This window comes from Onychomys torridus, chromosome 21 (assembly GCF_903995425.1).
Source record: "Onychomys torridus chromosome 21, mOncTor1.1, whole genome shotgun sequence".
Taxonomy (NCBI): domain Eukaryota; kingdom Metazoa; phylum Chordata; class Mammalia; order Rodentia; family Cricetidae; genus Onychomys; species Onychomys torridus.
In genome coordinates, this window is record NC_050463.1 from 34,861,306 (window position 1) to 34,888,647 (window position 27,342).

Consider the following 27,342-nt stretch of genomic DNA (forward strand, 5'->3'; position numbering starts at 1 on the left):
GAAACCAGGCCCCCGACTTTTTTCTTATTACTGTGTTCTTGGGCCTGGAACCTGGGCCAGGACCTCTCTGCTCCAGACATCATTCTGGGTCCTTGGAGCCAGCCTGGCACCTGGTAGGCCAGCATGGACCACACATGCTAGGGTCGACAGCCTCCCTGTGCTTCCCTTTCCACAGGCAAAGAACAGAAGCAGACCAACATCGAATCCATGAAAATGGAGGCAAGTGTTTTCCTCACCCCCAGGGGCTCTGGATCCTGATTCTAGAAGAAAGCCACCTCTCTGACGGACTGTGGCGAGTGTGTGTGAGGGGGGCCCGAGGGTGGGTCCCTGCCCCTTCTTTGGTGTCCCTTTGTGAGAAGGAGAGGAAGTGGGGGTGGAGGTTGGAAGTTCCCTAGCCAGGCAGCCAGCTCATCCCCCTCCGGAGATCAAGCACTTCCCCTCTCTGCCTGGTTCATGTGGTGTCGCTACCAACTTCGAATCCCTCCTCAGTATCCTGGGGTCAACCCCCTCTGGCCAGGAGCCAGAATTTCTGTATTCTGTTTGGGATGAGTGACCCTCTCCGACCCCCCTCTAGGAGGGGCAAACCCTGCAGGGGTACCTGCGCCCACCTTAACGTCTGTCTGTCTGTCTTCTGTCCTAGGGATCCCGGGGACGGCTGCGGGGTGGTCTAGGCTGGGAATCCAGCCTCCGTCAGCGGCCCATGCCAAGACTCACCTTCCAGGCGGGGGACCCCTACTACATCAGCAAACGGAAACGGGACGAGTGGCTGGCACGTTGGAAAAGGGAGGTGAGAGGCCTTCTATCCCCGGTGCCGGGTGCGAGAGCGGCAAACCAGAATTCGGTTCTAGCCGCTCCAGTCAGGCTGGAGCTGAGGCTGTCAACCCCTAGAATTCCCCAGAAACCTGTGTGTGCGGGGGCTTCATTTGACCTCTTGTGTTTTGGGGTTGCTAGCTGTGGATGAGGTAGTGTGTGCCTATGGCAGCGCTCCTGCCCATCAATGCTCTGATGGGCGAGGAGGACAGAACTGGAGGGGGTTGAAGGCCCGGTGAGACCCAGGTGGCTTCTCCATTCTCAGTGTCCAGATGTGGACAGTGTCCACAGAGAGAAATGACCCCGGTGTAGGGGGCAGCGGTGGAGACAGGGCAGCTTTGGCTGCGTTTTGGTGACAGGGTCGAGGGCGTGTTGACGGGAAGGCCGGAGAACTTGCAGTGGCAAGGACACGGTCAGGTGTGGCCTGGACACAAGGTGATGACTGTGTTTGCTCTGGTGGGAGGACTAGTTGTTGGGACCAAGAGCTCAATGCCAAGGAGCTGGGAGCTGGACGTCATCGGGCTGCAGGTGCCAAGGTGCAAACAAAACAAAGTCTGCAGAGCCTGTTCAGTAGAGGGCAGAGAAGCAGAGTCTCAGAATTTCCTGTGCAGAAATGGCGAGTAAAGAGCTGCAGTTGGGGGCCTGAAGGGAGCCACCAGAGACCTGGAGAGCTGGTTTCTCTAGACAGTCGCTGCACTGGGTGGGGGCGTGCCCCACACTGGGCAAGCCTGAGGGAGCTGGTACTTTTCCTGAGGAACCTCTGTGGGATCTAGGAGAGAGCTGAAAGCAGCCCAGGGCTGCCAAGGGAAAGGAGGTGGGAAGTCAGATAAAGACCTAGGCAGCCATCAGTCCTCTAAGATCAGCTGTGGGAAGGAGGGTTGTGGGTACCACTTCCACAGGGAGGGAGGAGGAAGCAGGGTCTTGACCTCAGGCTATATGACAGTGTGTGCCGGAGGCCCCAGAGAAAGTTCCACACAAGTGGGAGAGGACATGGTTCTGGCTGCTTTGTTGTTTTCTAGTTCCTTTGGGATCCAGGAAGGCAGAAATCCTCCCCCTGAAAGAGTGGAGAAAGGGCTGCCTGGCCAGGGTCTGAAAGGGGCGCCTTTAGCCCTGAGTGCTGAGACCAGGGTGCGCCTTCAGGAAGTGAGCTGTTTTCTCTTCTCCTGGGGCCCTGGGACTCAGGCTCTGTGTGCCATGCTCCTGAGCCGTGAGTCAGAGGTGCTGAGATGGTGACCTGGGTCTGGTCACATGGAGGTCACAGGAAGAAGGGTTTTCCCCACTCCTAGAAAATGAAGGTTGTTTTGTTTTTGTTTTTGTTTTGTTTTTTTTAATCAATTTTAAGTTTCAGCTAAAATTTTTACAAGATCTGAGTGGTCAAGTTGGGCCCAACCAGTAAGGGAACTTGTCACTTGAGTTTATTCTCCAGGACTCACACAGAAAAGAACCAGCTCCTCCATCCTCCACACAGGTGCTGTGTACACACACACACACACACACACACACACACACATAAATGTAGGTAAGAGTTTTAAATTTTAACCTCAGAGCATGGAAGATAGGTGTGACGGCATACACCTATAATGCCTATAATTTCAGTAATTGAGAGACTGAGCCAGATGGTGGTGGCGCACGCCTTTAATCCCAGCACTCGGGAGGCAGAGCCAGGCGGATCTCTGTGAGTTCGAGGCCAGCCTGGGCTACCACGTGAGTTCCAGGAAAAGGCCCAAAGCTATACAGAGAAACCCTGTCTCGAAAAACCAAAGAGAGAGAGAGAGAGAGAGAGAGAGAGAGAGAGAGAGAGAGAGAGATTGAGATTGAAGAAGGAAGATACAAGTTTGAAGCCAGCTTGGTCTGTATGTCACCATATAGTTCAAGCACCACCACCCCCCAACACACACACACACACACACACACACACACACACACACACACACACAGGAAGCCCCATCCCCACCAAAAAACAAAAATAGTAGTAAGTTAGAAGCCAGGCGGTGGTGACTCACGCTTTTAATCCCAGCACTTGGGAGGCAGAGGCACAGGCAGAGCTCTGTGAGTTGGAGGCCAGCCTGGTCTATAGAGCGAGATCCAGGACAGCCAGGGCTTTTACACAGTGAAACCCTTGTAGTTGTTGGTATTTTATCCTTTGGCTCTTTGCTCTCTGCTCTTTTGGGGGTCCCACCACTCAACTCCCAAATAAATCACACATGGAGGCTTATTCTTAATTATAAATGCCCAGCCTTACCTTGGCTTGTTTCTTGCCAGTTTTTCTTTATTTATCCCTTCTACCTTTTGCCTCTGGGCTTGTATCTTTCTCCTGTGTACCTTTCTTTACTTCTTACTCCGGGGTTGCTGTGTAGCTGGATGGCTGGCCCCTGGAGTCCTCCACCTTCTCTTGCTCCTCAATCCTCTTTCCCCAGATCTCTCCTTCGGTTTATTCTCTCTGCCTGCCAGCCCCGCCTCTCCTTTCTCCGCCTCGCTATTGGTCATTCAGCTCTTTATTAGATGTCTCCGCCTCGCTATTGGTCATTCAGCTCTTTATTAGATGAATCAGGTGTTTTAGACAGGCACAGTAACACAGCTTCACAGAGTTAAACAAATGCAACATAAAAGAAGGCGACACGTTGTTGCATCATTAAACAGATATTCCACAGCCTAAACAAATGTAACACATCCCAAACTAATATTCCGCAACAAACCCTGTCTTGAAAAAAGAACAAAACAAAACATAACAAAAGTTAGGAACTTTGGCCAAGTGTGGCGTCTCATGCTTTTAATCCAGTAATCAAGAGGCAGAGTACAGTGGGTTTCTCTGAGTTCAAGGCCAGCCTTATCTACCTAGGGTGTTCCAGGCCAGCCAGAGCTACGCAGTGAGACTCTGTCTCAGAAAAAAAAAAAAGAAAGAAAGAAAGAAAGAAAGAAATTAGGAACATTTGAGAATATACACAAAAGTAGAATGAGAAATTATTATATGATATATGCATATATCTATACATACATGTATATATTTACACCTATCTATATCAGTATCTCTCTATATACATGTATCTCTCACCTGCTTCAGCAATTATCAAAACTTTCCCAGTGAGTCTGCTGCATCTGGGGGCATTTGCTTTCCAATCCCAACCAACACAGGCACCATTAGTCTCTAAGTGTTAACAGAAAAATGGAAAACATGGATTCAGTTTGAACTGTTGGAGGTGCCCATGACCTCAGAACAAAATAGCAATAAAATGAACCCTGTGACTTCTAGTGCTGCTAGGTACACAGGTATTTTTGTTTTTTCGAGACAAGGTTTTCCTATGCACCTTTCCTGGAACTCACTTGGTAGCCCAGGCTGGCCTTGAACTCACAGAGATCTGCCTGGCTCTGCCTCCCGAGTGCTGGGATTAAAGGCGTACGCTACCACCACCCGGCCTCACGGATCTTTTTAAGTTGTAACTACATATCCCTCAATCCTTGACTGGCCACAAACCCCAGGACAGGTGGGGAATGGGGCCAGAATGCAATTAGAGTTTGGGTTTCTTAAAGAGTTTACCTTTAAATGCCACACCCCGACATGGGACAGGGTAGGATTAACTGCTGGGAAAACACAGTTGCTTTCCAGATTGTGGAGCAGAATCTGATGCAATTGGGCCCGATTTCCTTTTCCTTCTTTCCTTTTCTTTTCTTGTATATTTATGTGTATGACTGTTTTGCCTACATACATGTCTATGTATCATATGTGTACCTGGTGCCCACAGAGGTCAGAGGAGGGTGTGGGATCCCCTAGAACTAGAGTTATGGACAGTTGTAAGAGTTATAAACCACCGGGTGGTGGTGGTGGTGGTGGTGATGCACGCCTTTAATCCCAGCACTCCAGAGGCAGAGCCAGGCGGATCTCTGTGAGTTCGAGGCCAGCCTGGTCTACAGAGCGAGATCCAGGAAAGGCGCAAAGCTACACAGAGAAACCCTGTCTGGGGGTGGGGGGAGTTATAAACCACCATGTGGTGCTGGGAACCGAACCTGGGCCTTCAGAACAAGTTCTCATGACTGCTAAGCTAGCTCTCCAGCAGCACCACCACCCCAAAACACACACACCTTCTAAGGCTCACCTTAGCTCCTTAGCCTTTGACCTTTGCTTCTGATATTGTTTCCCTAGGCCTTCCTGGTGCCCCTGAATTTTATACTTCCTCCATTTCTCAGCAGCATATTTTGTCCCCCTTGACTCGGGTATCCTCGGGTTCCCTCTTCTTGATCTACTTACCTGCATTTCTTGGTGTGGGGTGTTGGTTGGGGGGGTGTTACTTGTTTGTTTTTGTTCTTTGCTATGTAAGTAAAGCTGACATTGAACTCCCGATCTTCCCGAATCCACCTCCAGAGTACAGGGATCACATTTGTGCCTCTGAACCCACCTTCATTTCCTTAATATAGCAGATTGACTAGAAAAGCTTTAATAGATCTAACTCTCCACTCCTAACCGCACCTCCTCACCCCCACCCTCCATGCCTCTCCTGCCACAAGGGCACCTGCAGCCCAGGCAATGCCATCAGCTGGCATTTTCTACATGGATGGGATGTAACAGTCACCCATGCTTTGAAACTTCCTGCAGGCACGTTTTGAGCCCTCTGCCAGGAGCCCTGTGAGCTCAGTGACCCACAGAAAGTACACACGGCTCTGAACAGGCCTCAGACTAAATTCATCAGCAAGAGGCCGCGTTGGACTTTTAGAGGATGAACTGGAATTTTGGGAGGGGAGAGGGAAGCATTTCGAAAGAGATGACTTTATCTGTGAAGTTCCCAGGATTTTTCAGGAATGGAAGTGTGTGGCTCAAGCCTGAAGGGTTTGTGTGGCCTGCTGGAAGCTTCCATTGGCTCCCCACCCTGCATCTGCCCCACCTAGGAGGCTCCCCACCCTAAAAGTCCCTTTCCTGGGGCTAGGGGTGTAGCCCAGTGGGAGAGCGCTTGCCTTGGCTTAAGTCCCAGTGCCACACACAAATAAGAAGCTCCCTTCCCCGCCTAGATGCCCCTCTCCACCTTCATCAATCACATCTCAGCTCCTGCGTAAGACCCATACGTTTCACCTGCCCAACATTAACTCCGGAAGGTGGCCTGTGCCTTTAATCCCAGCATTCAGGAGGTCAAGGCTTGTGGGTCTCTGAATTCAAAGGCCAGCCCTGGTCTACATAGCAAGTGAGACCTGTCTTTTAAAAAGATAAATAACTTAAATTGTACAAATGAAATAAACTTCAAATAGGTGATGAGGAAAACCGGCCATTTCCTTCATCTCTGAATGGGACTTCCTGCTGGAAAGGGGAAGGCTGTTGTCTCCTGTGAGCCAGCCCTGCTGTATATAATAAATGACCGAGTTCTGCTACAGAACCCATGGCGGCTCCCTAGTGCCCCCAACCCAACACATAGACAGATTCTGGCTGTTTCCCAAGGTTTCGACCCTGTGACCTCCAAAATGGGCCCAGTGTCAGGACTTTGTGGTGGATGTCGGGACTCACCCTGGCTATCCTAAATCACTTCCAGGCTCTAGGGTATCTACTATCTTCTCTGACTCCCACCTTGAGGGTTGGGCCCTGGCTCCTGCATCCTTATGCTTATCAGATAATATTGCATTGTGAGAGTAGTGGTCTGGCCAGAGAATCCCAGGCTCCCCTCCCCCCTGTCCTGTCCCTAGGCCGTCCAGCTATGAATAAAACCACTACATTCCTGAAGGGGGTGGGGGGCTAGGGGGGCTTTGTCCTTAGGCCTCAGGAGGCACTGTGTAAATGCTGGCCTCAGTGAGTCCCACCTCTGGGGTTTTAGACTTCCCTCCCCTTGGACAGACTTGCCTGAAGTGGGCTGCATGAGGAAAGACTCCTAAACACAGAGGTATATGGATTAATAAAGAACATACAGCCTTTAAGGCTCCCTTTAGAGCTGGCATGGACAGGAACTTGTTTGCTGTTTGTTATTTTGAGACATGGTCTCTGTGTGTAGACCAGGCTAGCCTTGAACTCACAGAGATCCACCTGCTTCTGCCTCCCAGGTGCTCGGATTAAAGGCAGGCACCACCTCACCAGGCAAATGAGTATATGTGTACATGTGGGTGCTATGGAGTGCATGTAGAGCTTGAACAACCTTGTGGATCTGATCGCCCACCCTCCCACGGGCCCCAGGTTCAGCTCATCAGGCTTAGCTGGCAGATGCTACAGATGAGCCATCTTGCCGGTTCCTGTTTTTATTAGTTTCGGAGACAGAACTCTAAAACAGTCCAGGCTGGCCTTGAACATTTCCAGTCTCCTGCCTACTTCCCCAGGGCTAGGGTTCCAGCTGTGAGCCCCCATGTTCAGATGACTCGATACGACTTTAAATTATGTAAGTACCACACAAGCACATTCTTATTTTCAAACAGTATCCCCACCACCACAATCTTAATTCTTTGAATATGCTTTAGAGCTGGACATAACAGTGCAGCTGAGAGCAGAGCAGTACTCAGAAGGCAGAGGCAGGAGGATGACCACAAGTTCAAAGCCAGCATGGTTTGCCTCGTGAGCTCCAGGCTAGCTTGGGCTACAGTGTAAGGTACTGTATCAAAAATCACACACACACACACACACACACACACACACACACACACACACACACACCAAAATACTTTGAGAGGTTTTTGATGCTGTCTGGTGCATACGCACCAATTTTTTTCTGTTTGTATGTCTAAGCATGTAACACTGACTCACAGTTTTGTGTTGTTATGAGTGGAAGCATTCCGTAGTTTCATTTTACAGTTTGGTTTTTCACTTACAATAAGGTGGCCGGTTTAGCCACGTCATTACTGTTGTATCTCCACTGTGTGAATTGCCATGGCTTTGTTTAACCAGACTCTTACTGCTGGCCATTGATGTCACCGTATTTTGCTATCCAGGCATGCTGTGGCAGTAAAACATCCTTGGTATGTGCGAGGGGATGGTCTCGGGTAGCCCAGGCTGGCCTCGGGTAGCCCAGGCTGGCCTCAGCCCTGGTATGTAGTTGAAGATGAGTTTAGCAAGCATCAGCCCTTTCTGCCTTCCCTTCCTAGGTGCCTGGGTTATAGCTGTGCGTGTCTCCAGACCAGTTTATGCGGTGCTGGGGGTTGAAGCAGGATCTGCATGCATGCTAGGCTTAGCCTGCTTCTTTGTGCTTCTGCGTTTCCACAAGACAAACCAGTAGAAAGAGAGATCCTAGTGGAAGGAGTGTGCATTCTGCATTTTAGTGAAAGGAGTGTGCATTTTGCATTTTACAAAATCTGGCAAATTGCTAGAAAAGGGCCACACCAATTCCAACTTACACCACAGCTAGCTAGCTGCTGCACACCTGGGTAGGAAAGCGGTGTCTTGTTATGATTCTAATTGTCATCTCCCAAATAACAAGTGAGGCTAAGTTATCTTTTCATATGCTTATTGACCATTTGTGCTGCTGCGGATGCTGTTTCTGGGAGTTTTAACAAGTGTGGACAACTTGAGGTTGTAAAGACTGCTGTCTGTGTGTCCCAGAAGAACAGCCTGTAAGTGTCTAGAGGGTCACCTCTTGCTGGGCCATATGCCATTTAATAAGCAATCACTCTGCACCCCCTGAGTGTGTGTGTGTGGGGGGCTTGTGTGAGAGGCTGCGGAAGATGAGGAGGTGAGCAGGCTGTGATCTCCTGAGCAGTTTCTAATGGAGACCAATAAAGTTAAGTGCAGCGGAGCAGCCCCATGGCGTGGGTGCTACTTGACCAGATGTTGCTCACGTTTGCCACACCCAACTTTTGCTTGTGAGCAGTGCCTGACTTGGAGAGGATAGGAACATTTGCAGCTGCGACAGCTTTACCAAAACGTTACCAAAAGGCTGAGGGCATTTTAAAGGGGCTCCCGTGAAGGCCATAATCAGAAATAGCCTCCTAGGTTGGCCCTCCCACCCGGGCTGTGGAAAATGTCAAAAAGGGCCTGTCACTGTGATAAGTGGATGGGCTGGGGTGGTGTTTGGTATTTGTCTTGAGACAGGGTTTCAGTTAACCTTGAAACTTGACTCTTGGAGCTGTGAACTCTTGATCCTTCCCTTGCCATCTCTGAAATGCTGGGATTACGGGCGCAAAAGACCTAGTTTTGGTCTGAGCTGGTTTGTTTGTTTGTTTTGAGACAGGGTCTCCTACTGTAGCCCAGACTGTCCTGGAACTCACTGGGTAGTCCAAGCTGGACTCCAGCTCCAGGTATGAGATTGCACACTGGAGAATTCATTCGCATCTGGGCACAGAAGGAGTAGCTTTCTAGTACTTTTTAGTAATGAGAAAATAGGTGAGGTAGTGAATGTATCCAGGGTACATTCTCCAGCCAAGAATGACCTCAGGGAAGGGGCGAGCTTCACTGGCCTTCAGCCTGTGCCCAGAGCATTAACTTCATCACAGACCTGAAGCAAATCCCGACATGGGTTATGTTTGCCTTGATACTTGGGGCGGAGCCCCTACGCATGCACTCTAAGCACATGCTCTACCACTCAACTGAACCCCCAGTTCTATAAGAAATGTCTTTATCAGGACAGCAAGATGGTTCTGGGTGAAGGGCTTGCCACCAAGCCTGATGACCTGAGTTTGGTCCCAGAGCTCCAGGTGGAAGGAGAGATTCCTTGAGTTGTCCTCTGACTTCCACATGCCTGCAGAGAGAGAGCCAAAAGATGTCCTGAGTCAGTTAGAACAGAGCCACAAATGGCCTTGGGAGGGTCCCCTGGCCCAAGCCAACCCCCTTTCTCAGGCTACTTCTGGCCTGGTTCTCCTCGTTTTCTCTGGTGCACCGTCTTCAAGTCCAGGCCTGAATCCAGAAGGGAGGCCTCTGGCTTGCTGCTCTCCTGGGTCCTGTTATCTGGGCTGACCCTCGGGGCCATCTTTGTGGCCTCCGACTGTCCTTCTCAGCACCGCTCCCAGTGCCCTTGCCCTGCCCTTGGCCTGCTGTTTCCTCAAGACTATGTCTGAGGTTGTTAAACCGGATTAAGATAATGTTGGAATGAAATTCTGGAAGCCTGGTTTCCAGGCTTTTCTGCTCCAGATTAGTCGATCAATTTGGTTTCCTGATTTATAATGTGATAGAAGTAGATTGCCCAACTCCAGGAATGCTAGACATTTATTATTCAGGGGTGGGATCCACAGCTCCCTCTGTCACTTATACTACCGCAAAACATCAGTTCTAAATTAAATATCCTAAGCAAAGCCTCAGAGGTCACAATCACCTAGCGATGCACACAGGAAGCATCCTTAGGTGAATGCTTATAAAATAATTCGTAGATCATTTTGGCTTGGAGCTAGAGTCCTACTCTCTCTTCTTCATCACTGTGCCTCTCCCTTCTCTATTGTTTTAGACGCAGGTTCTAAAGGCCCAGAGCTAGATGGGGGCTCATGAGTATAATCCCAGTACTTGGGAGGCAGAAGCAGATGGCTCTCTATGTTCAAAGCCAACCTGCTCTATATAGTGAGTTCCAGGCCCATCAGGACTACATAGTCATAGAGAGACCCTGTCTCAAAAAATGGAAAGGGATAGGATAGATAGATGCCTAGCATGCTTAAGACCCCAAGTTCTCCCTAACTCCCAGCACTGTTCCTAAGAAGTGTGGGTTAGGCTGGGGTGTGGTCCAGCAAGATGGCACAGCAGGTAAAGGCACTTGTTGCCAAGCCTGAAGACCTGAATTCAATTCCTGGGACCCACACAGTCCAAGGAGAGAACCAGTTTCCCCAATCTATCTTCTGACCACAACATACCATGGCGTGTAGGCACATCTACAAATGTAATTTATGGGCTGGATAGACGGTTCAGAGGTTAAGAGTGTTGACTGCTCTTGCAGAGGGCCCTTATGTCCAGATTCCCCCATCTGTGGGCTCACAGTGCCTATAACTCCAGCTCCACGGGGTCTATCTGATGGCCGCATCAGGACATTGTGGATTCCTGCATCCACCTGTACGTTCACACACAATTGAAAAATAGAAATAACTAAAATCCTAAAAGAAGGCCAAGGGGCTGGAGAGATGGTCAGCGGCTAAGAGCACCTGGCTTCTCTTCCAAGAGGACCCAAGTCCAATTCTCAGCACCCACCTGACAGCTCACAACAGTCTGTAACTCCAGTCCCAAGGGATCTTGACACCCTCTCCGGCTTCCATGGGCATTGCATGCATGTGGTGCACAGATATATGCACAGTAAAACACCCAGAAAAGAAAGTGGGTGGGGGAGAGGTGGTGGTGTGGTTCAGTGGGTAGAATGCTTGCTTATTATACAGGAAGCCCCAGGTTTATCCCCAGGGATGCACAAACCAAGAATGATGGTGCTCACCTTACATTCCATGACTTGGGAGGTAAAGTCAGCCTCAGCTACAGGAGACTGTCTCAAACACTTGGGCATGGTGATGCACACTGCCCTGCAATCCCAGCAGAGGCAAGAGGAGCGTTCTAGGCCAGCCTGGTCTACCTTGAGTTCTAGGCCAAGTGAGACTTTCAAAAAAAAAAAAAAAAAAAAAAAATGAGCATCCAGGGAAAACAAACAAAACCACAAGTTTTTGCCCACTGACCAGGGAGGTCCCAGTGATGTCTGCTCCTGGGGAGAGAGGGCGCTCAGACTCTGTAAGCTCCCCAAGGGACTCAGGTTCTATCTAGTAGAGGGGGTTAAGGGACCTTAACTCAGTATTGACTAATGATACAGCTTATAGTGCTGGTGGCCAGAGAGACAAATTGACTCAGCCTCTGTCTCAGACACACACTGTTATGGTCGTGGAGGCCGCAAGGCTCTGAGCAGGGAGGGCGGTGTTAGGTAGACCAGATCTGACCGGTGCTCAGTATGCAGAGCTCAGAGGAGGAGGACCACAGCTTCCTGGGGGCCGTGAGGAAAACTTCCTGGAGCATATCACCAAGTCTAATTAAGGCGATTCAGAAAAGGAGCCACCATGGGCAAAGAGGGGAAGACAATAAGAAATCACAGTACGAGTTAGGGAGGGTGTGTTAGGGAAGCTGCTGGTTAGATCCCAGGGACCTTCCTGCGGGGTGGTGAGAAATTAGGCTCAGTCTGCAGCTGGGGGCAGAGAGAATCTGGCATGCATTTTAACATGCCAGCCCTTGGTGTGGTGTAAGGGGGCTCAAAGAAACAGTGTTCAGGAGGAGCAGGGCCGGTAGGAGGGCACTATGTTTGATCTTTACCGAGGGTCAGGTAGGAAAGGCAGAGTTGAGAGAACTACCAGCCTGGGCTGCAGAGTGAGTTCCAGGCCAGCCTGGGCTACAGAATGATGCCCAGGTACAGCAAAGTAACACACATACAAAGGTGGGAAGGAAAGGGGAACTATGATATTTAGGGAGGTGAGATCAGAGTTCCGGAGGAAGGGCAGGTTCAGGGCCTGAAGCGGGGAGGGAGGCTTCATTTAAGGAAAGTCCAACTCATTTTTCCCCTTTGGTTCCTGTGATAGGTGGGGGGTTGCCTCTAGGCTTTCTATGGAAGGGGTACATTTTGCTTGGTCTAGGGCAAGCTGTTTTTTGTTTGTTTGTTTGTTTGTTTTTGAGACAGGGTTTCTCCGTGTAGTTTTGTTGGTGCCTTTCCTGGAACTCACTCTGTAGCCCAGGTGGCCCTTGAACTCAGAGATCCGCCTGCCTCTGTCTCCCGAGTGCTGGGATTAAAGGTGTGCGCCACTACCGCCTGACATGGGCAAGCTGTTCTTGAGCAGCTCACATACGCTGTGAGTGACCATGGGGGAACAAGAGAAATAGACAGACAGACCCAAAGCAAGACCAAGACAGGGAGAAACAGCAATGTTCAGCTTCTGGAAGCAGATCGCCAACATGTCCGCTTCCCTGAGAACTCCCTGGGCCAGCCAGAGAGCATCCCTTCATTTGTTTTTGTTTGTTCTGAGGCGGGGTCTTTTGTCAGTTCAGGCTGGCCTTGAACTCATTATACAGATGCGGGTGACATCGAACTCTTGATCTTCCCGCCTCCACCTCTAAAGTGCCAGGCTTACCAGTGTGAACCACCACCCACCCTGCCTGCTAGGAGTAGAGTTTTGTGGTTTACACTGCTCCAGCACGCCACATCGCCACGTGACCGCCACCTTCCCCGCCTCTATTAGCTAACAGGCAGTACCTGTCTACCTGTCTGCCAGCTCAGACGGGCTGGACCAAAAAGAACAATTCGGTCCTCTGTATATTTAAATCTCACTGCTGTCTGCAAAGACATTTGGGGTGTGTGTGTGAGTGAGGATTTCAGACGGCAAACGTGCAGTGAATAAACTTACTTTATACATCCTGAGGGCGCTGGCCAAAGCCAGAGCCCAGCTAGGTGTGCTGTCCATCCCACAGGCCCGAGGGAGGTGCCAGCCTGAGGTGGGAGGATTACCTGAGCCCAGAAGGCGAGGTCAGCTCGGGTGGGAGTACTGTTCTCGAAACCGCCACCCGTGCCAGGCGTCTGGACCTTTTCTGAGTCCATGAAACTCTAGTCTCTGGGGGCAGGCTGGGTATCAGCCCCCAACCCCGGGGAACGGGCTTACTAATGTTTGAGAAGCACTCAGCCTCTGGTACGAACAGGACTAAATGTAGCCCAGAGCCGCGCCCCCCCCCCCCCCCCCCCCCCCCCCCCGTGCTGTATCAGTGCCACGAGCCGGCCTCACTGAACACTAGGGTCACCTGGAGCTGTTTAAACATCACTGCCTGGGGCGGATTAATCACGTTGGGGAATTGAGTGACAGCTCGGGTCTTCCGGGTGATTGGAAGGTTCACGGCGGTTGCGGCTCTCACTTTCCAACCCTGGGGGTAGGAAGACCGGAAAGGACTGAAGGCTTTGATTTAAAATTTTCTCTTTCGGATGGAGATGGAGGCCAGCCTATTGTTTTCAGCAATAGCCGGGGCTAGTCTGCTCAGGCTCCTCCCCTCTTCTTTGGACCCTGAAACTCTGCATGCCTGAATCAGAATGGTGGTCCCTGTGCCTCTTTCGATGAACTTCCTGGAGGAAGGGTGGGGGGAGGGCAGCGGGCGGGGTTCCTCTTGACCCACTCTCCCTGCTGAGTCTGATTAACACCTCCCTGCGGCCTCAGGTTTCTCCAAGGTGACAGCATCCACCACTTGAGCAAACTTGCCCTGAGTCTTTCAGCCCCTCGGGCTTCCTTTGATCCCATCTACATTGAGCGGAGGATGTCCTGTAGTCCCCTAAGTCGGGTTAGAAAAGCTAGGCGGCCACTTAGGAGCCTGTCATCACTGTCTGGTCTCACACCCCACACGCCTCCTGTTGACTTTCTCTGGTAGGGGGAAGGGACGCCGGGGCCTGTGTAGCCCAGCCTCCCCTCGCCCCTGCCGTCTCTTGCCCAGGTCCTCGGACGTAGACAGAGGTGGAACCGCAGACCTAGCTGCCTTGTGACGTCAGGTGACCCTGCCAGGAAAGGAGGCTGGTTTGGGGACTGGCCCCAGAGCTGCAGGGGAAGTAGGCAGATGTCTGGCCAGGGAGGCGTGAGGAAGACGTAGCAGGAGCCCACAGGGGAGTGTAGGAATGTCTGAGAAGATCGGGAGGGTTCAGGGATGGATGCTTGGGCTAAACCAGGATGTGCGAGATAGGGATGAGGGAGAAGAAAGGACTGGCTGGCTTCCTGGCTTTCTAGCCTTGGTGTTAAACGCTGCTAATGAGAATTCCCTCAAGTACAGCAGCCCCAGCCCACTGTTCCTCTCCCAGAAGAAATGTATATGGCTAACCCCATGCTTCCCACATCTTCCCCCCATCCACTACCAGGAAGATAATACCATTGCAGGTGACCTCCAGACCTGCCTGTCCTGCCCTAAAAGCTTAGAGGTTATGATGTCTATTCCCGGTATACATCCCTGGAATCTTCCTGCCTGTGCTGATTCTGGCAGCCTCTGATTTCCCTCAGCACATGTAGGAAGCATCACTACCACATAATTTACCATCTAATTGCATGCTGTCTTGAATGAGGGCTGTGGTTTATGTGTGGTGGGTCCTGGGCACACAATTAGGCTGTGAGTAACAGACGCATGCATGGCAGCTCATCTCTTCCACCTTCTTGCTCCTCCTCAGGGCCCCTCCCCCTGCCTGGCTATTCCAGGTGCTCCAGACTCAACTCCTGGTGGAGGTGTGTTTAGGCAGGCTCACAGTTGGCTCCAGGAAATGGATCTGGCATCGGGACCAAGTGCTGTTTTTCTGAGCTGGGGACAAGTATCTGTTGCAGGGCCCAGGTTTGGGCTGGCTATGTTAGAATCAATTGGGCTGGCACCCAGGATTGCCATGGTGACCCTTTTGTTTTACTTTGGAGGATAGATTTCTCTTTTAGCCTGAATCAGCTGCCTGGGCTGCCCAACCTTTCTGGAAGCAGGCTTCCCAGCTCCCCACCCTCTGCTGTATGCCACAGGGAACAGCTTGGCCATTGCTTTGATTTCAACTCAAGACCTAGTCAGACAGTGACCGGAGGAAAAGGCCCAGGAGGAGTGGTGGCCCTCCTGGGACACCTCATTGAGGTGAGGGGAACTCACAGAGATCCACCTGGCTCTGCCTCCTGAGTGCTGGGATTAAAGGTGTGTGCCACTGCCGCCCGGCGATCACTTCCTTCTTACTTGGTGGCTCTGGCCCTTCTGGTGGGCTCAGTCCTCTTAGGACTCAGTTACTCACTTGTAACCCACAGACTGAGCTTTCTGAGATCCGCACACTTGGCCGATAATTCTAATTACATACAGTGGTTTTAAGAGTCCTGGCTCCCACCCATGCCTGCTGATCCACATCAGCAGGGCCTCTTCTGGCTGGGTCACCTGTGAAGGACCCACTGGCCTTCCTGGGCTCCCAGGAGCCTCTGGGGCTGCTGGCTGCTTAGTCTTGTCAGGAAGCCAGTGTTTCTTGGTCCGGTGGTTAATTTAAGTCTTGACCCCCACCTCATCCTCAGGAGAAGCCGGGAGGGAGAGAATGACAGGAAAGGGGGATGTTGCTATAACAACCAGCTCCAGGCAGAGGCCTCCCTTCCAGGGGCTGGTACTTTACCCCAGTCCTGGTGGTTGCCATGGAGATGAGGTACTGAGGGGCAGGGGGGGGGATATTTACCCCCACTTGAACGGTAGTCAGGAGCTGCCAGAAGGCAGACCATCTCTGGGTGGGAGCATTGGACCCCTGTCAACTTCCAGTCCCCCAGCCCAGCCTTTTGCTCTCCCGGTGGATGTCTGACACCTTCTCCTGCTTGGTTGCTCTCTCTGTGGTTGTCTCCTTAGCAACAAGTCCTGCTAACTCCATGCTGTTGGCTCGGAGGCTATTTTTAGCTCCATTGCCAGCAGCCAGGTCCTGGTCATTTGCTTGCAGCCTCCATATGGGTTGCAGGGGAATAGGAAGCGGACATTTCCTGGCAGCTTTGGAGAGCCCTAAACCAGGACCCTCCTGGCAGTCATTAGAATGTCTGCTATGGACAGGATCTGCCTGTAGCCTGGAATTGGGGATGGCTGTAGATGACCCTCCTGAGGCAGTGTTGCATTCTGTTTGGCCAACAGTGCATTATTCCGCCATCGTTAGCAAGGTGTTCTGTCCATAGTTTCCACAGGAAGCTGAGGAAGATCCATCCCATGCCTGCCCTCTAGGGAGCTGTAATCTCATGGAGATGAGTCCAGTCCTCTCCTAAGAGGCATAGCTGATGGTCTGTGAGATTTTACAGTGGAGTGGCAGGGTGCAGGAGAGGACTGGGAGATAAAAGAACAGTAGGGGGAGATAAGGGGGAGGGGGTCAGAGCAGCCCTATCTAGAACTTTCTGTGATAATGGGATTTTCTGCACCATGCACCCACAATAGTAGTTCTTGGACATGTAGAAGGTGGCTAAGGTAACGGAGGAATTGCAGTTGAATTTTTACTTCATTTTGATTTTAACTAGCTACATACAGCTGGCAGCCCAGGGTTAGAGGAAGCGTGTCGGTAGAGGGAGGAACTGGTAAACTGGTTAGAAGTTAGGGTTCTGGTGGAAGCTGAACGGGAAGGACACTGGAAAGAAAGAACAGACTGTGGAGCTGTGTGTCGTTCTTAGGGAGACTTCCGGAGTGGTGGGGGCCTTGACTGTCATTTGGAGTGCTTCCCACTGAGGCTTCTGTGGACTGAAGGGCAAGTTCAGAGCTGACATCCATCCTGACCTCATAGCCTTTGCCCTAGGTAAGGTCTCCCTGTCTGGGATCAGTGCAGACAGGCGTATGGAAGAAAAGATGGAGTGACTTCCTTCGGGTGCCTTTCCAGGAGCCGTAGGTGGCTCCTGTCCTGTGTGTGAAGGCGGCAACAATCCCTTCGTCCCTGGGGCATCGTATGCTGCAGGTGCTGAACCCAGGACCCTGGCCTGTCAAGCAGGTGTGGCTCTTACCCTTGACCCCCACACTGCACTTCTCTCTCTCTCTCTCTCTCTCTCTCTCTCTCTCTCTCTCTCTCTGCTTGGTGATCTGGCCTGGAGGCTCATGTTATTTCAGTTCCACTGGGAAACCAAGCTCACATACTTCTCATATTATGTATGTTCCAGTGACCCGGGAAAGTGATGCACAGCGGAACATGGGCTTGCCATTCAGGGCAACACCTGTCCCGGTGTTTTCTGGCAGATTACTGGTGTGGGTATCACTGGAAAATGTAATTAAACCAAAGTTGACTGATGGCTGCAGGATGAGGGCTGAGAGGCAGGATGTCCTTTAAGAGGTGTTTTATCAGCTCCGGTGGCTTCTTGAGTCCCAACTGTCTGTGTTCCAGACAGAACATGCACTGTCCAATTCAGGGTTTCTCTGTGGGGTGGCAGATCCACCCCACCCCCATAGCCTCTTCCATTGTTTTTTTGTTTTTTGTTTTTTTTTAGCTAAGGATCGAACCCAGGGCCTTGTGCTTACCAGGCAAGCGCTCTACTACTGAGCTAAATCTCCAACCCTCTTCTGTGTTCTTGACATCCACCACACCCTCTATCCAAGAGCATACTCTGAAAGCAGTTTCAGGGACAAGGCTTGTCTTGCCTGGTGCTCTTGTAGGTTGACTAGCCCTCCTCTGGGTCGAAAGACCTCCTCACAGGCACCACCTAACTTTGGGAAGTCAAAGAGAATCTGCCTTGTATGGTGGCCAAGAAGAATGAATGGTTCAGTTCCGTTCTGAGGCCTGGCCAGCTGCAGGAAAAGGGTGTCTGTCTGAAGAAGCGGAAGATGTCCACAGGGTAGACCTCAGGTAGTCGGCCACATTATGAGGAGGGAAGGCTCTCTGAAAGCCAGGTGTGTGTAGGGGTGCACACCTGCAGGAGATGAGTTCAAGGCTAGCCTTGGCTACACACTGAGTTAGAAGCCAGCAAGGTTTGCATCTGAAAAGAGCAGCCAAGCCAGAAAGCAAGAACTTCTTTTGGAGAGGTCTGGGGTGTTGCTCTGAGCAAGTCTTTCACAGTCCTTAATGTCTTCAAGGTCAGGGGCCAGCAAGAGGAGTCAGTTCAGGGCTTCCTTCCTTCCTTGGGGAGCGGGTGTGTGCTAGGGACCAAACCAGGGCTTGGACATGTGGTCTTCCATGGAGCTACCCCCCAGCCCCCCACTCATGGCTGCTCCTCACAGCTTGGCTGGCCTGAATACTGTGATGGTGTTGAAAGGTGTGCTAGGCAGCAGAGGAACCCTGGAGTTTCCTGAGGCAGGAGGGAATGGCTCCTTTTTTTGCTTGTAGCGGAAGTTTGTAGTCCTAAGGTTTTAGGGTTTTTTTGACGCAGAGTCTCACTCTGTGGCCCAGGCTGGCCTCCAACTTGAAGTGATCTTCCAATCTCCCTGCTGGGGTTACAAGTGTGCATTACAGGCCCGACCCTGTCCCCATGAGGTTTTATGTGGAGAAAGCTCTTTCAGATGCCCACTTGCTCTGATGGTGAGCTGGAGGGGTGAACTCGAGGGGTCTCCTTCCTAGTTCTTCCCTCCACCTCATTATACCCTTACCTGTTCCAGCTGGCATGTGCTAGCTCACTAACTAGGAGCCAGGCACCTGGGGAGTTACCTCATTGTCTTTAGGGTGCTGGTTTTCCAGGGCTACAGAGGGCTGATGTCATCACGCCTGCTTTGCAGATGAGAAAAATAGACGTCTTGGGGTTCGGTGGTTTGTGTCAAGGTTATGGTAGTGGGATCAGAACTCAAGTCCGGATCTTTGCGAAAGTGTATCAGCCACACAGCAGCCTCCTGCTAAGAACATTCCCCTTCAGTTCTTTGTTCTGATTTATCATCCTGCAGACCGAATCCCGGCTAATCTTTGTAAAAGACGCATCCACCTTGTTTTTGCAGAACATCTGCCGTGCGACAGTGTCTATCTCCATTCCCACGCTCGACCCCATTCCCACTGTCCAACCTCACTGTTTCCTGTGCTGTTTAGCTTCAGTCAAAAGTGAGAGGGTGGGAGAATTTCTCTTTCCCAGCCATCTAATTAATCTCACTTACTTATGGCAGCCTACCTGCCCTCCTCCAATTCCTGTTCATCTTCTGATCTCCTCTGCCTCATCTATCCCCCACACCCTTCATTTCACGCTGAATTCTGCCGGTGGCGACACAGGGGTTTGCTTTCAGTGATTCCCCGCCCCCAGCTGCCCAAGTCTAGTGGAATCTCTTAACTTGGGAGCAGGAACAAGTGTCCATTCCTATACCTGATGCTTAAGTCCCCCTAAAGGGGCTGGGAGTGTCTGCCATGGGGTATAGTGCTTTTGCTTAGGAGTGACTTGAAATGGCCTAGACTGCACCTGGTGGTCCCAGGAGACATCACATGTGCGTGTGTGCCTCTGTGTGCGTCTCCATCCCATCCTTGTTGAGACAGGGCTTCATAATATTCAAGCCGGTCTTGAACTTGTGTTAGTCAAGGATGACCTTGAACTCCCGATCCTCCTGTCTCCCAAGTGCTAGGATTACAGGCATACTTCACCGCTGAGCTGCGGAATGAAGGCACTGCTTCTTACGACCCGTAGACCTGGGGGACCCCGGGAACTGGGCGGGGAAGAAGTTTTCAAAGTCTGACTGGTCAGCCATGCTTGTAAAGCACCCACAACTCCACTCACCTGTAGCGTGGACCGGAGGGGAAGGGGGCTTGTGCCCCACAGCTGTTCTGTGCTGGGGCGCCCCAACCTGCGTGCGATCCCTTCCGCCCCCTGGTGTCTCTAGAGCCTCACTTTCCCTAAACTGCAGTTTCCTGAAACTCCAGGCCCCGTCTCTAATCCGCAAACTTGCTCGCGTGCGCTCGCGCTCTCTCTCTCTCTTTTTTTTCCCTTATGCTTGTGCTTCTGTGAAACTCACTTTCTACAACTTTCTCCCGGCACTCTCAGGCTGCGTGAAGCCAGTGCTCCTGTCCCACCGCGGCTGCTCGGGGGTCCCCCACCCCACCACCCCACCACCCCACCACCCCACCCCCGCGGCCGCCTCCCCCAGGGTCCCCATCCCTCCCCATAGCCCCCATCCCCAGAGTTGGGGGGTGGGGAGGGGGCAGGGCAAGCCGCCCGCAGGAGCTGGCCGGCGGGGCGGGGCCCTGGGAACGGACCGGCCGGCCGGCCTCGCCCCCAGGCCCCCTGCGCCCCTCGGGCCGGGGTGAGGGGCTGGCCCAGCGCCAGCGTAGGAGGCCGGCCCCCTCCCCCGGCCCGCGCGCAGCCAACCAGGAACTCCAGCGGGGCCCACGTGACCTGGAGTTCTAGACAAAGAGAATGTTCCCTCCCTCCCCCCCAGCGCCCCCTCCCCCTCCCTCTGGCCCCCTCCGCCCCCAGCCCCAGCGCCCCCTGCCCCTCCCCCCAGACGGGCAGCTATTTACAGAGCTTCGGGCCGCGGCTCACACCTGAGCCGGACCGCAGAGGGGCTGCACCTGGCCTTATGGGTAGGTTCCTGGACGGAGCCCTGGGGAGGCCGGGGGCGGGGAGGTGGCAGGGCCGGTGGGAGGGTCCCCCCCGCCGCCCTCCGTGTTGCACAGAGTCAAGTCAGCCCGCCCTGGCCCACCTGAGCTCCGGGGTTGCTCACTTAGGTCGTCCCACTCACTTCTCGTGTTGAGGAGCTTCAAGGCCCCTACTCTGCTTGACTGGTCTCATGTGTCACCGGGCACGCTCAGGACACTGGAAGATCGGGGGGCCCCCCCCGGCAGTGGTAACTGCGAGCTGGGAGCAGACGGCCGTGCTGAAGGCTGGAAAGAGTTGGGTTGGAAGCAGTCTGGGCTGTAGCTGTTGGCAGATGGGTGCCTGGCAGTTCTGGATGACCTGTGTGCCTTCTCGGGGTACCATGTTGGCCTCCAGGCCCCACTAACTCTAGGACTCTGGAGAGGGACGGTTTCCTCCCAGAATACACCCCCTTAGTCCTGTATCACTAGGCCAGCATCCTGAAAGAGGTGGTGGCTGATGGCAGAGACTTGAGCCACCGAGTCGAGAAGGGTAGCCTGGTGTCTTGTGACACTGGGATAGCCCAAAGCCGCATGGGCTTGGGGGAAGAGGCAGTTAGACCTCTGACCTTTGGAATGGGAGTCGCCGAGGGAGGTGGAGCGGGACAGGGAAGCTGTAGTACGGCTTTGCTGGGCCGGAGGAACTCTAGGCCAAGTGGCTTTTTCTTGAGCCGTGGGTATTAGGGGTTGGTGTTGCGTCCCCTCTTGGACCCTGCCCAGACTCGGGGCTTGGAGACCAAATGCTAGAGCCCCTACTTAACCCTTCCCTGCCCTATTGTCTGCCTGGGGAGTAGGGGTAGTGAACGTGGGAAGGGAGGGTGGTTCTACCACCCGGCTCACTATTCTAATGAGCCCCTCCCCCACGGGCCACGCTGCCCCCCTCTTCCCCTTCCCTTCCCTCTGGCCTCCTGCTGCTAACCCCCTCTGCTGTGCTGGTCCTGGGGGAGGCCCCCTTCCTCCTATGCCAGCCCAAGCTGTGCTGGGCACATGTTCTGTGCTGGTGGATTGGGGGTGCTCAGCAGCTATCAGCGGCGGCATCTGACTAACCCCCGGGGAAGTTGTGGGAGACGGGTTTTTCACGAACTGTGGTGAAGGGGGTGAGGAGAAAGACAAAGGCGCCGTGGGGGAATAATAAGGGTGGTGGCAGGCACGACTCCCTCAGAGACCTGGCAACCTGGGGAGGAGCCTTCGCCTACCAGCCTTTCCTTGCTGTGGAACCGGTGGCCGACCTTTCTCCTCCGCAAGCTGCTTGCATGCCTCATGCGGGCTGACGAGCCTCACCGGGCCTGCCCACCTGGTCTTTGGATCATTGGAGGCAGCCGCCACCCAAGCTGGGTCTGTCGTGGCTGTCAGAAGTTCTAGAAGGCATGGTGGGAAGAGAGAGCCAACGTCCGGGCCCGGGGTGTGTGTATCTCGTATGTGTGTGTAACTTTTGCAGACAGTGATTCCAGAAGAGGAGGTGGCTTCCAAGAGAAGGGAAGACTCACCCCAGAGGCAGCCTTGGTGCACCTCTTTGGGGGAGATGATAGCTAACTGGTGGAAGGAGGAGAAAGCAGCCCTGGCCAGGTGAAGGTGAGGCTGAAGAATGTAAACAGTTGCCCAGCAGTCTTCCCTCCTGAGCCTGGAGCTGGTTCTCACAATTGTATCATAGCACTTGGGGTTTGTTGAACCAAGGGCGAGCACTCAAAATTACCCTCCACTCTGTTTTAGGGTCCGCCGAAAGAAAGGGGGTTGGGTTGTTGCCCTGAGGCAAAAACATGGAGGTTGGAATAAAACACTGCTCCATGGCTCCCCTTAAAGGTGACCCTGGGGGCAGCTCGTGGTGTATTGACAGCCTTTGGGAACATCCTTGGAGTCTTTGATGTATACCCGTTTCAGGGTAATCGGGTCAAGAAAAGTGACCAGAAACCTTGGAAGTCTGAAGGTTTAGGTTGGAACAACCCACAGGGAAAGACTGGGCCAGTCAGCTGCTAATGAGTTTCCGTGCCAACAGAGGGTACCCAGGCACTTAAGCTCCCAGCTGGTGGTTTGTTTTGTTTTGTTTTAATTTAAGAGAGATTTCAAGGTAGCCCAGGCTGGCCTCCCCATGAGCCGCTGTCCTGCTTGTGCTCAGATTATAGGTGTGCACGCTACACCCGGCTCCCAAGTTTTCTGATCGTTTAAAAAATAACATTGACTTGGTTGTGCTTCCTCCCACCCTCATGGCGTGGAGATGAGAGGGACAGCTTGCTGGAGTTGGTTCTCCTACCAAAGTGAGTCCTGAGGTCCAAGTTCAGTTCAAGTCAGTAAGCACCTTCATCTGCTTAGCCATCCCCCCCCCCCCTTTTTTTTTAATCTTAAGAGTGGCTTAGCTGTCATAGCTCCAGGTTCTTGGGAAAAGCTATGTGTAGAAAATGATGGGGGCCGGGCGGTGGTGGCACACGCCTGTAATCCCAGCACTCGGGAGGCAGAGGCAGGCGGATCTCTGTGAGTTCGAGGCTAGCCTGGGCTACAGAGTGAGTTCCAGGAAAGGCGCAAAGCTACACGGAGGAACCCTGTCTGGGGGGGGTGTGAATTTTGGTAGAGCGAGTACGGAGGTGTGCACAAGGCTCCAGGCTCAGTTCTCAGCAGCAATGTAAAAAAGGTTGGGCCGGGCATGCTAGGGCAAGGCTAGCCTTTGATCCCAGCATTGGGAAGCAGAGGCAGGCAGATCTCTTGAGTTCCGGGCGAGGCTAGCCTGGTCTACAAAGTGAGTTCCAGAACAGCCGGGGCTACATCGAGAAACCCTGTCTCAAAAATAACAACAAACAAATAAACAAACAAGCAGAAGGAAGGTCATGGTCCCTCTCCCTGCTCTCTTCTGTCCCCGGCTGATAAGGTGAAAATAGGTGCAGAGTCTTGAATTTTGGGGACACGTGCTCCAGGTTTACTGATGGAGGTGAGCTGAAAGGTCCCCAGAACTTGGTATCAAGCCTGCATGTCATAGGAATCTTTGGGCAGTGGTTTGCTTTGTTTTTGTTGTGAGACAAGGTCTGTCTGTTATGTGTGACTGGCCACCCTGGAGCTCACTGTGTAGCCCAGGCTGGCTTCAAACTCACAGGGATTCACCTGCCTCTGCCTCCCGAGTGCTGGGATTGAAGGTGCATACCATCGTGCCTGGCTCTGAGCAGGTTTTGAGAAGGAATTGGGCTCAAGGTGTCCTTAGTGTCGAAAGTGTGATAGAGAGAGAGGAGGCGGACTGTTCAGTGGGAGGTTCAGTGAGGGTGGCTGGTTTGTTGGCCACGTGGCAGAGACGGGTCCTGCTCGGCGTGCTCAGCAAATAACCAAATGAGCACACCTATTGATGTCAGAAGGTGCACCTGTAACAGCACACAGTATGCTTGCTGGCTGTGTGATGAGTGTACTTAAGAGTCATCTGCACGGGGACAGGCATTTATAGAGCTTTCTGTTACAATGTCGGAGGAGATAAAGGGGTTGTACTTTTTTTTTTTTTTTTTTTTCTGGAGCTGAGGACCGAACCCAGGGCCTTGTGCTTGCTAGGCAAGCGCTCTACCACTGAGCTAAATCCCCAACCTCGGGGTTGTGCTCTTTAATCCAGCTGTCACACAGCTGTGGTCTGGAAACTAGGTGGGAAGGATTTGATTGCCAAAAAGAGGAAAATGGAAAGCTGACTTCTGAGTTGGGAAGTAAGACAGGATGAGCTGGAGCCAAGATCCTTGCCTGAACAGTGATGCACAATTAGTATTTGAGACGCTAGCTCTTGTGGTGTAAGCCTGTGACCCTAGCACTTAAGAGGTCGAGGTAGGACGGTCAAGAGTTCAGGATCATCCTAAGCTACAAGCATGTTTGAAGCTAGCCTGGGCTACGTGAGATCCTGTGTTAAAAAAGGCAAAGAGGGTAGACGCGTGGCAAAGAGGGAGGTCTCCTGGAGGCAGAGTTCAGTAGGTTTTCTAACTTCAGCTGTTCCGTCTTCACACGGGGAGCTGCTGGGCTGAGGAGGGAAGAGCTGCTCTCTCCAGACCACCCGAGGGTTGAAGAGGCTCTGTGTGTCACGTGGCCTTGCTCATTCCTGGAGGGGTCAAGGTGACTTCCTGTCCCCATTTCCCCAGGCTGAGAAAAAAGCCAAGGTCATCGCAGTGATGAACGCTGTGGAAGAAAACCAGGCCTCTGGAGAGCCTCAGAAGGTAGAGGAGGCCAGCCCTCCTGCTGTGCAGCAGCCCACCGACCCTGCGTCCCCTACTGTGGCCACCACCCCTGAGCCAGTGGGGGCTGATGCTGGGGACAAGAATGCCGCCAAAGCCGCCGATGATGAGCCTGAGTATGAGGTGAGCAGGTTGCTTCTCCGGTAGCCTTGGCTAGCTCTTTCCTGGGGTCTGTCACTACCAGCTTCTTCCTCCCTCTCTCCTCAGGCCATCTCCTGCTGCTTCCAAACCTTCGTCTTTGTCCCCTGCTTTTTCATGGGGGCTTTCTCTTTCCCTTGTGCCCAGGGCTGGGGTTGTGCTCTGGGAGGTTTTGGGGTGACTATAGTTTGGGTGCCTGTCCTGGATCTCGCTCTGTAGACCAGGCTGGCCTCGAACTCAAAGAGATGCACCTGCCTCTGCCTCCCGAGTGCTGGGATTAAAGGCGTGCGCCACCACCGCCCGGCATGACTGCTGTTTATATGACTTTTGCTCTTTGGGGCTCCAGGATGGCCGTGGCTTTGGTATCGGAGAGCTGGTGTGGGGGAAACTCCGGGGCTTCTCCTGGTGGCCAGGCCGGATCGTGTCTTGGTGGATGACAGGCCGGAGCCGAGCAGCTGAAGGCACTCGCTGGGTCATGTGGTTCGGGGATGGCAAGTTCTCAGTGGTGAGTTGGGCTTGGTGGTCAGGAGGTAGGGGAAGAGAATAAGGGGTCTTGGTCCAGTGGCCTAGATTCTGCTGAGTGCAGTCTGGAATAAGGGCATTAAAGATATACTCTGTTTGCCCTCCTATGTGGGGTCAGTGGAAGAAGCCATGGTGATCATTGAGCTGAGTAGAAAGGCTGCTGGTCTGTCAGCTGCCAGAGGCCCTTCAGGTATTTTCCCACACATGATACTGGGCTCCTCTCTTATTGTTTGTCATTTTTGTCAATGCCTCTGGTCCCCCAAGGGCCCCAGACTTCTTGTTTATTTTTTTGAGACAGGGTTTCTCTGTGTAGTTTTAGTGCCTGTCCTGGAACTCACGCTGTAGCCCAGGCTGGCCTCAAACTCACAGAGATCCACCTGGCTCTGCCTCCGAGTGCTGGGATTCAAGGCGTGCGCCACCGCCGCCCGGCAAACCCCCAGACTCTTAATGTTCCTTATGCGTAACAGTTAACAAGGCACATGGCATAACTAACTGTATGGGGAACAACTGGGTGTGGTTCACCTACTGAAACTGGAGAATCACAAGTTCAAGACCAACCCGACTTACGTAGTGAGGGCCGGGCCACGCAGGCTGTAGCGTTAAGACCACGCCTCGCGGGCGGAACAAACTGAGGGTGGCTTGGTCCCTAGGTGTGCGTCGAGAAGCTCATGCCCTTGAGCTCCTTCTGCAGCGCATTCCACCAGGCCACCTACAACAAGCAGCCCATGTACCGCAAAGCCATCTACGAAGTCCTCCAGGTGAGCGCGACCCCAGCAGCTCCGCAGAGTGTCACTCACTGGTGGGGCTGCCAGGAAGTTGGGGCCTGGTCAGCCAGGACTGAGGCCCTGGGGTGGTGACCTTCTTCCTGGCCCATTCTCCTGCCCACTGCCTGCCCGTCTTGGCTGCTCGGAGTTGGGCGTCATCTGTCACCTCAACTGTTCCCACCTTTGTCCCCTTCCTTCTAGGTGGCCAGCAGCCGTGCCGGGAAGCTGTTCCCCGCTTGTCACGACAGTGATGAGGGTGATACCAGCAAGGCTGTGGAGGTGCAGAACAAGCAGATGATCGAATGGGCCCTCGGTGGCTTCCAGCCCTCTGGTCCCAAGGGCCTAGAGCCACCAGAAGGTAAGTGTGGGCAATGGGGCTGGTCCATCCAGTGCAGCTCGGACTGGAAAGCCGCACTTGGGGTGCTGCAGAGGCCCCCACAGTGGGGCAGATAGAAATGGCTTCCAAGGCTTCGGTCACCCCACGGGCGTGCTTGCTGCTCTGCGATTCCAAAGCAGCCTGTCATCCCTTGGCACCCCAGCACTGGGTGGTGGGAAGCAGCTGGGGCGATGGGGTCCCCCACTGTGTGTGGGCACTGTGCTAGGATCAGCCTGTAACTGGTGTGGTCCACCTGCTGCCTTCTTGGTGCAGAGGAGAAGAATCCATACAAGGAAGTCTACACGGACATGTGGGTTGAGCCCGAGGCGGCCGCGTATGCCCCACCCCCACCAGCCAAGAAACCCAGAAAGAGCACAGCCGAAAAGCCCAAGGTCAAGGAGATCATTGACGAACGCACAAGAGGTAGGAGCCGGGCCCTGGAGAGGAGAGGAGAATTGGGAGCCCTGAGGGGCAGAAGGCATCTGTCTGGGTGCCCGTCCTGAGCCATCTGGACAGCCTCCTAAAGTGGTCTTTTCATCCTCTGCAGAGCGGCTGGTGTATGAGGTACGGCAGAAGTGTCGGAACATCGAGGGTGAGTGTTGCCTGGGAGGTGGCTGGGCTTGCTCCTCACTCACACAGCTAGAGTGCGGCCATAGTTGTGGCGCGGCATGTGTTCTTAGGAAGGCTGGGGTAATGTGGGCCCAGGGGCCTAGCTG

At 53.1% G+C, this 27,342-nt stretch overlaps 1 protein-coding gene across 1 annotated transcript in view; it reads left to right on the plus strand.

The window, feature by feature from the left end:
* The window catches only part of Dnmt3a (DNA methyltransferase 3 alpha), a 108,671-nt gene that overhangs the window by 67,664 nt on the left and 13,665 nt on the right, over positions 1 to 27,342 (plus strand). The window contains exons 5-12 of the mRNA XM_036170452.1: positions 176 to 219; positions 641 to 787; positions 24,734 to 24,949; positions 25,311 to 25,469; positions 26,137 to 26,244; positions 26,452 to 26,608; positions 26,900 to 27,049; positions 27,174 to 27,218. Coding sequence (XP_036026345.1) covers positions 176 to 219; positions 641 to 787; positions 24,734 to 24,949; positions 25,311 to 25,469; positions 26,137 to 26,244; positions 26,452 to 26,608; positions 26,900 to 27,049; positions 27,174 to 27,218 — 1,026 coding nt within the window. The remainder of the gene's footprint in view (positions 1 to 175; positions 220 to 640; positions 788 to 24,733; positions 24,950 to 25,310; positions 25,470 to 26,136; positions 26,245 to 26,451; positions 26,609 to 26,899; positions 27,050 to 27,173; positions 27,219 to 27,342) is intronic.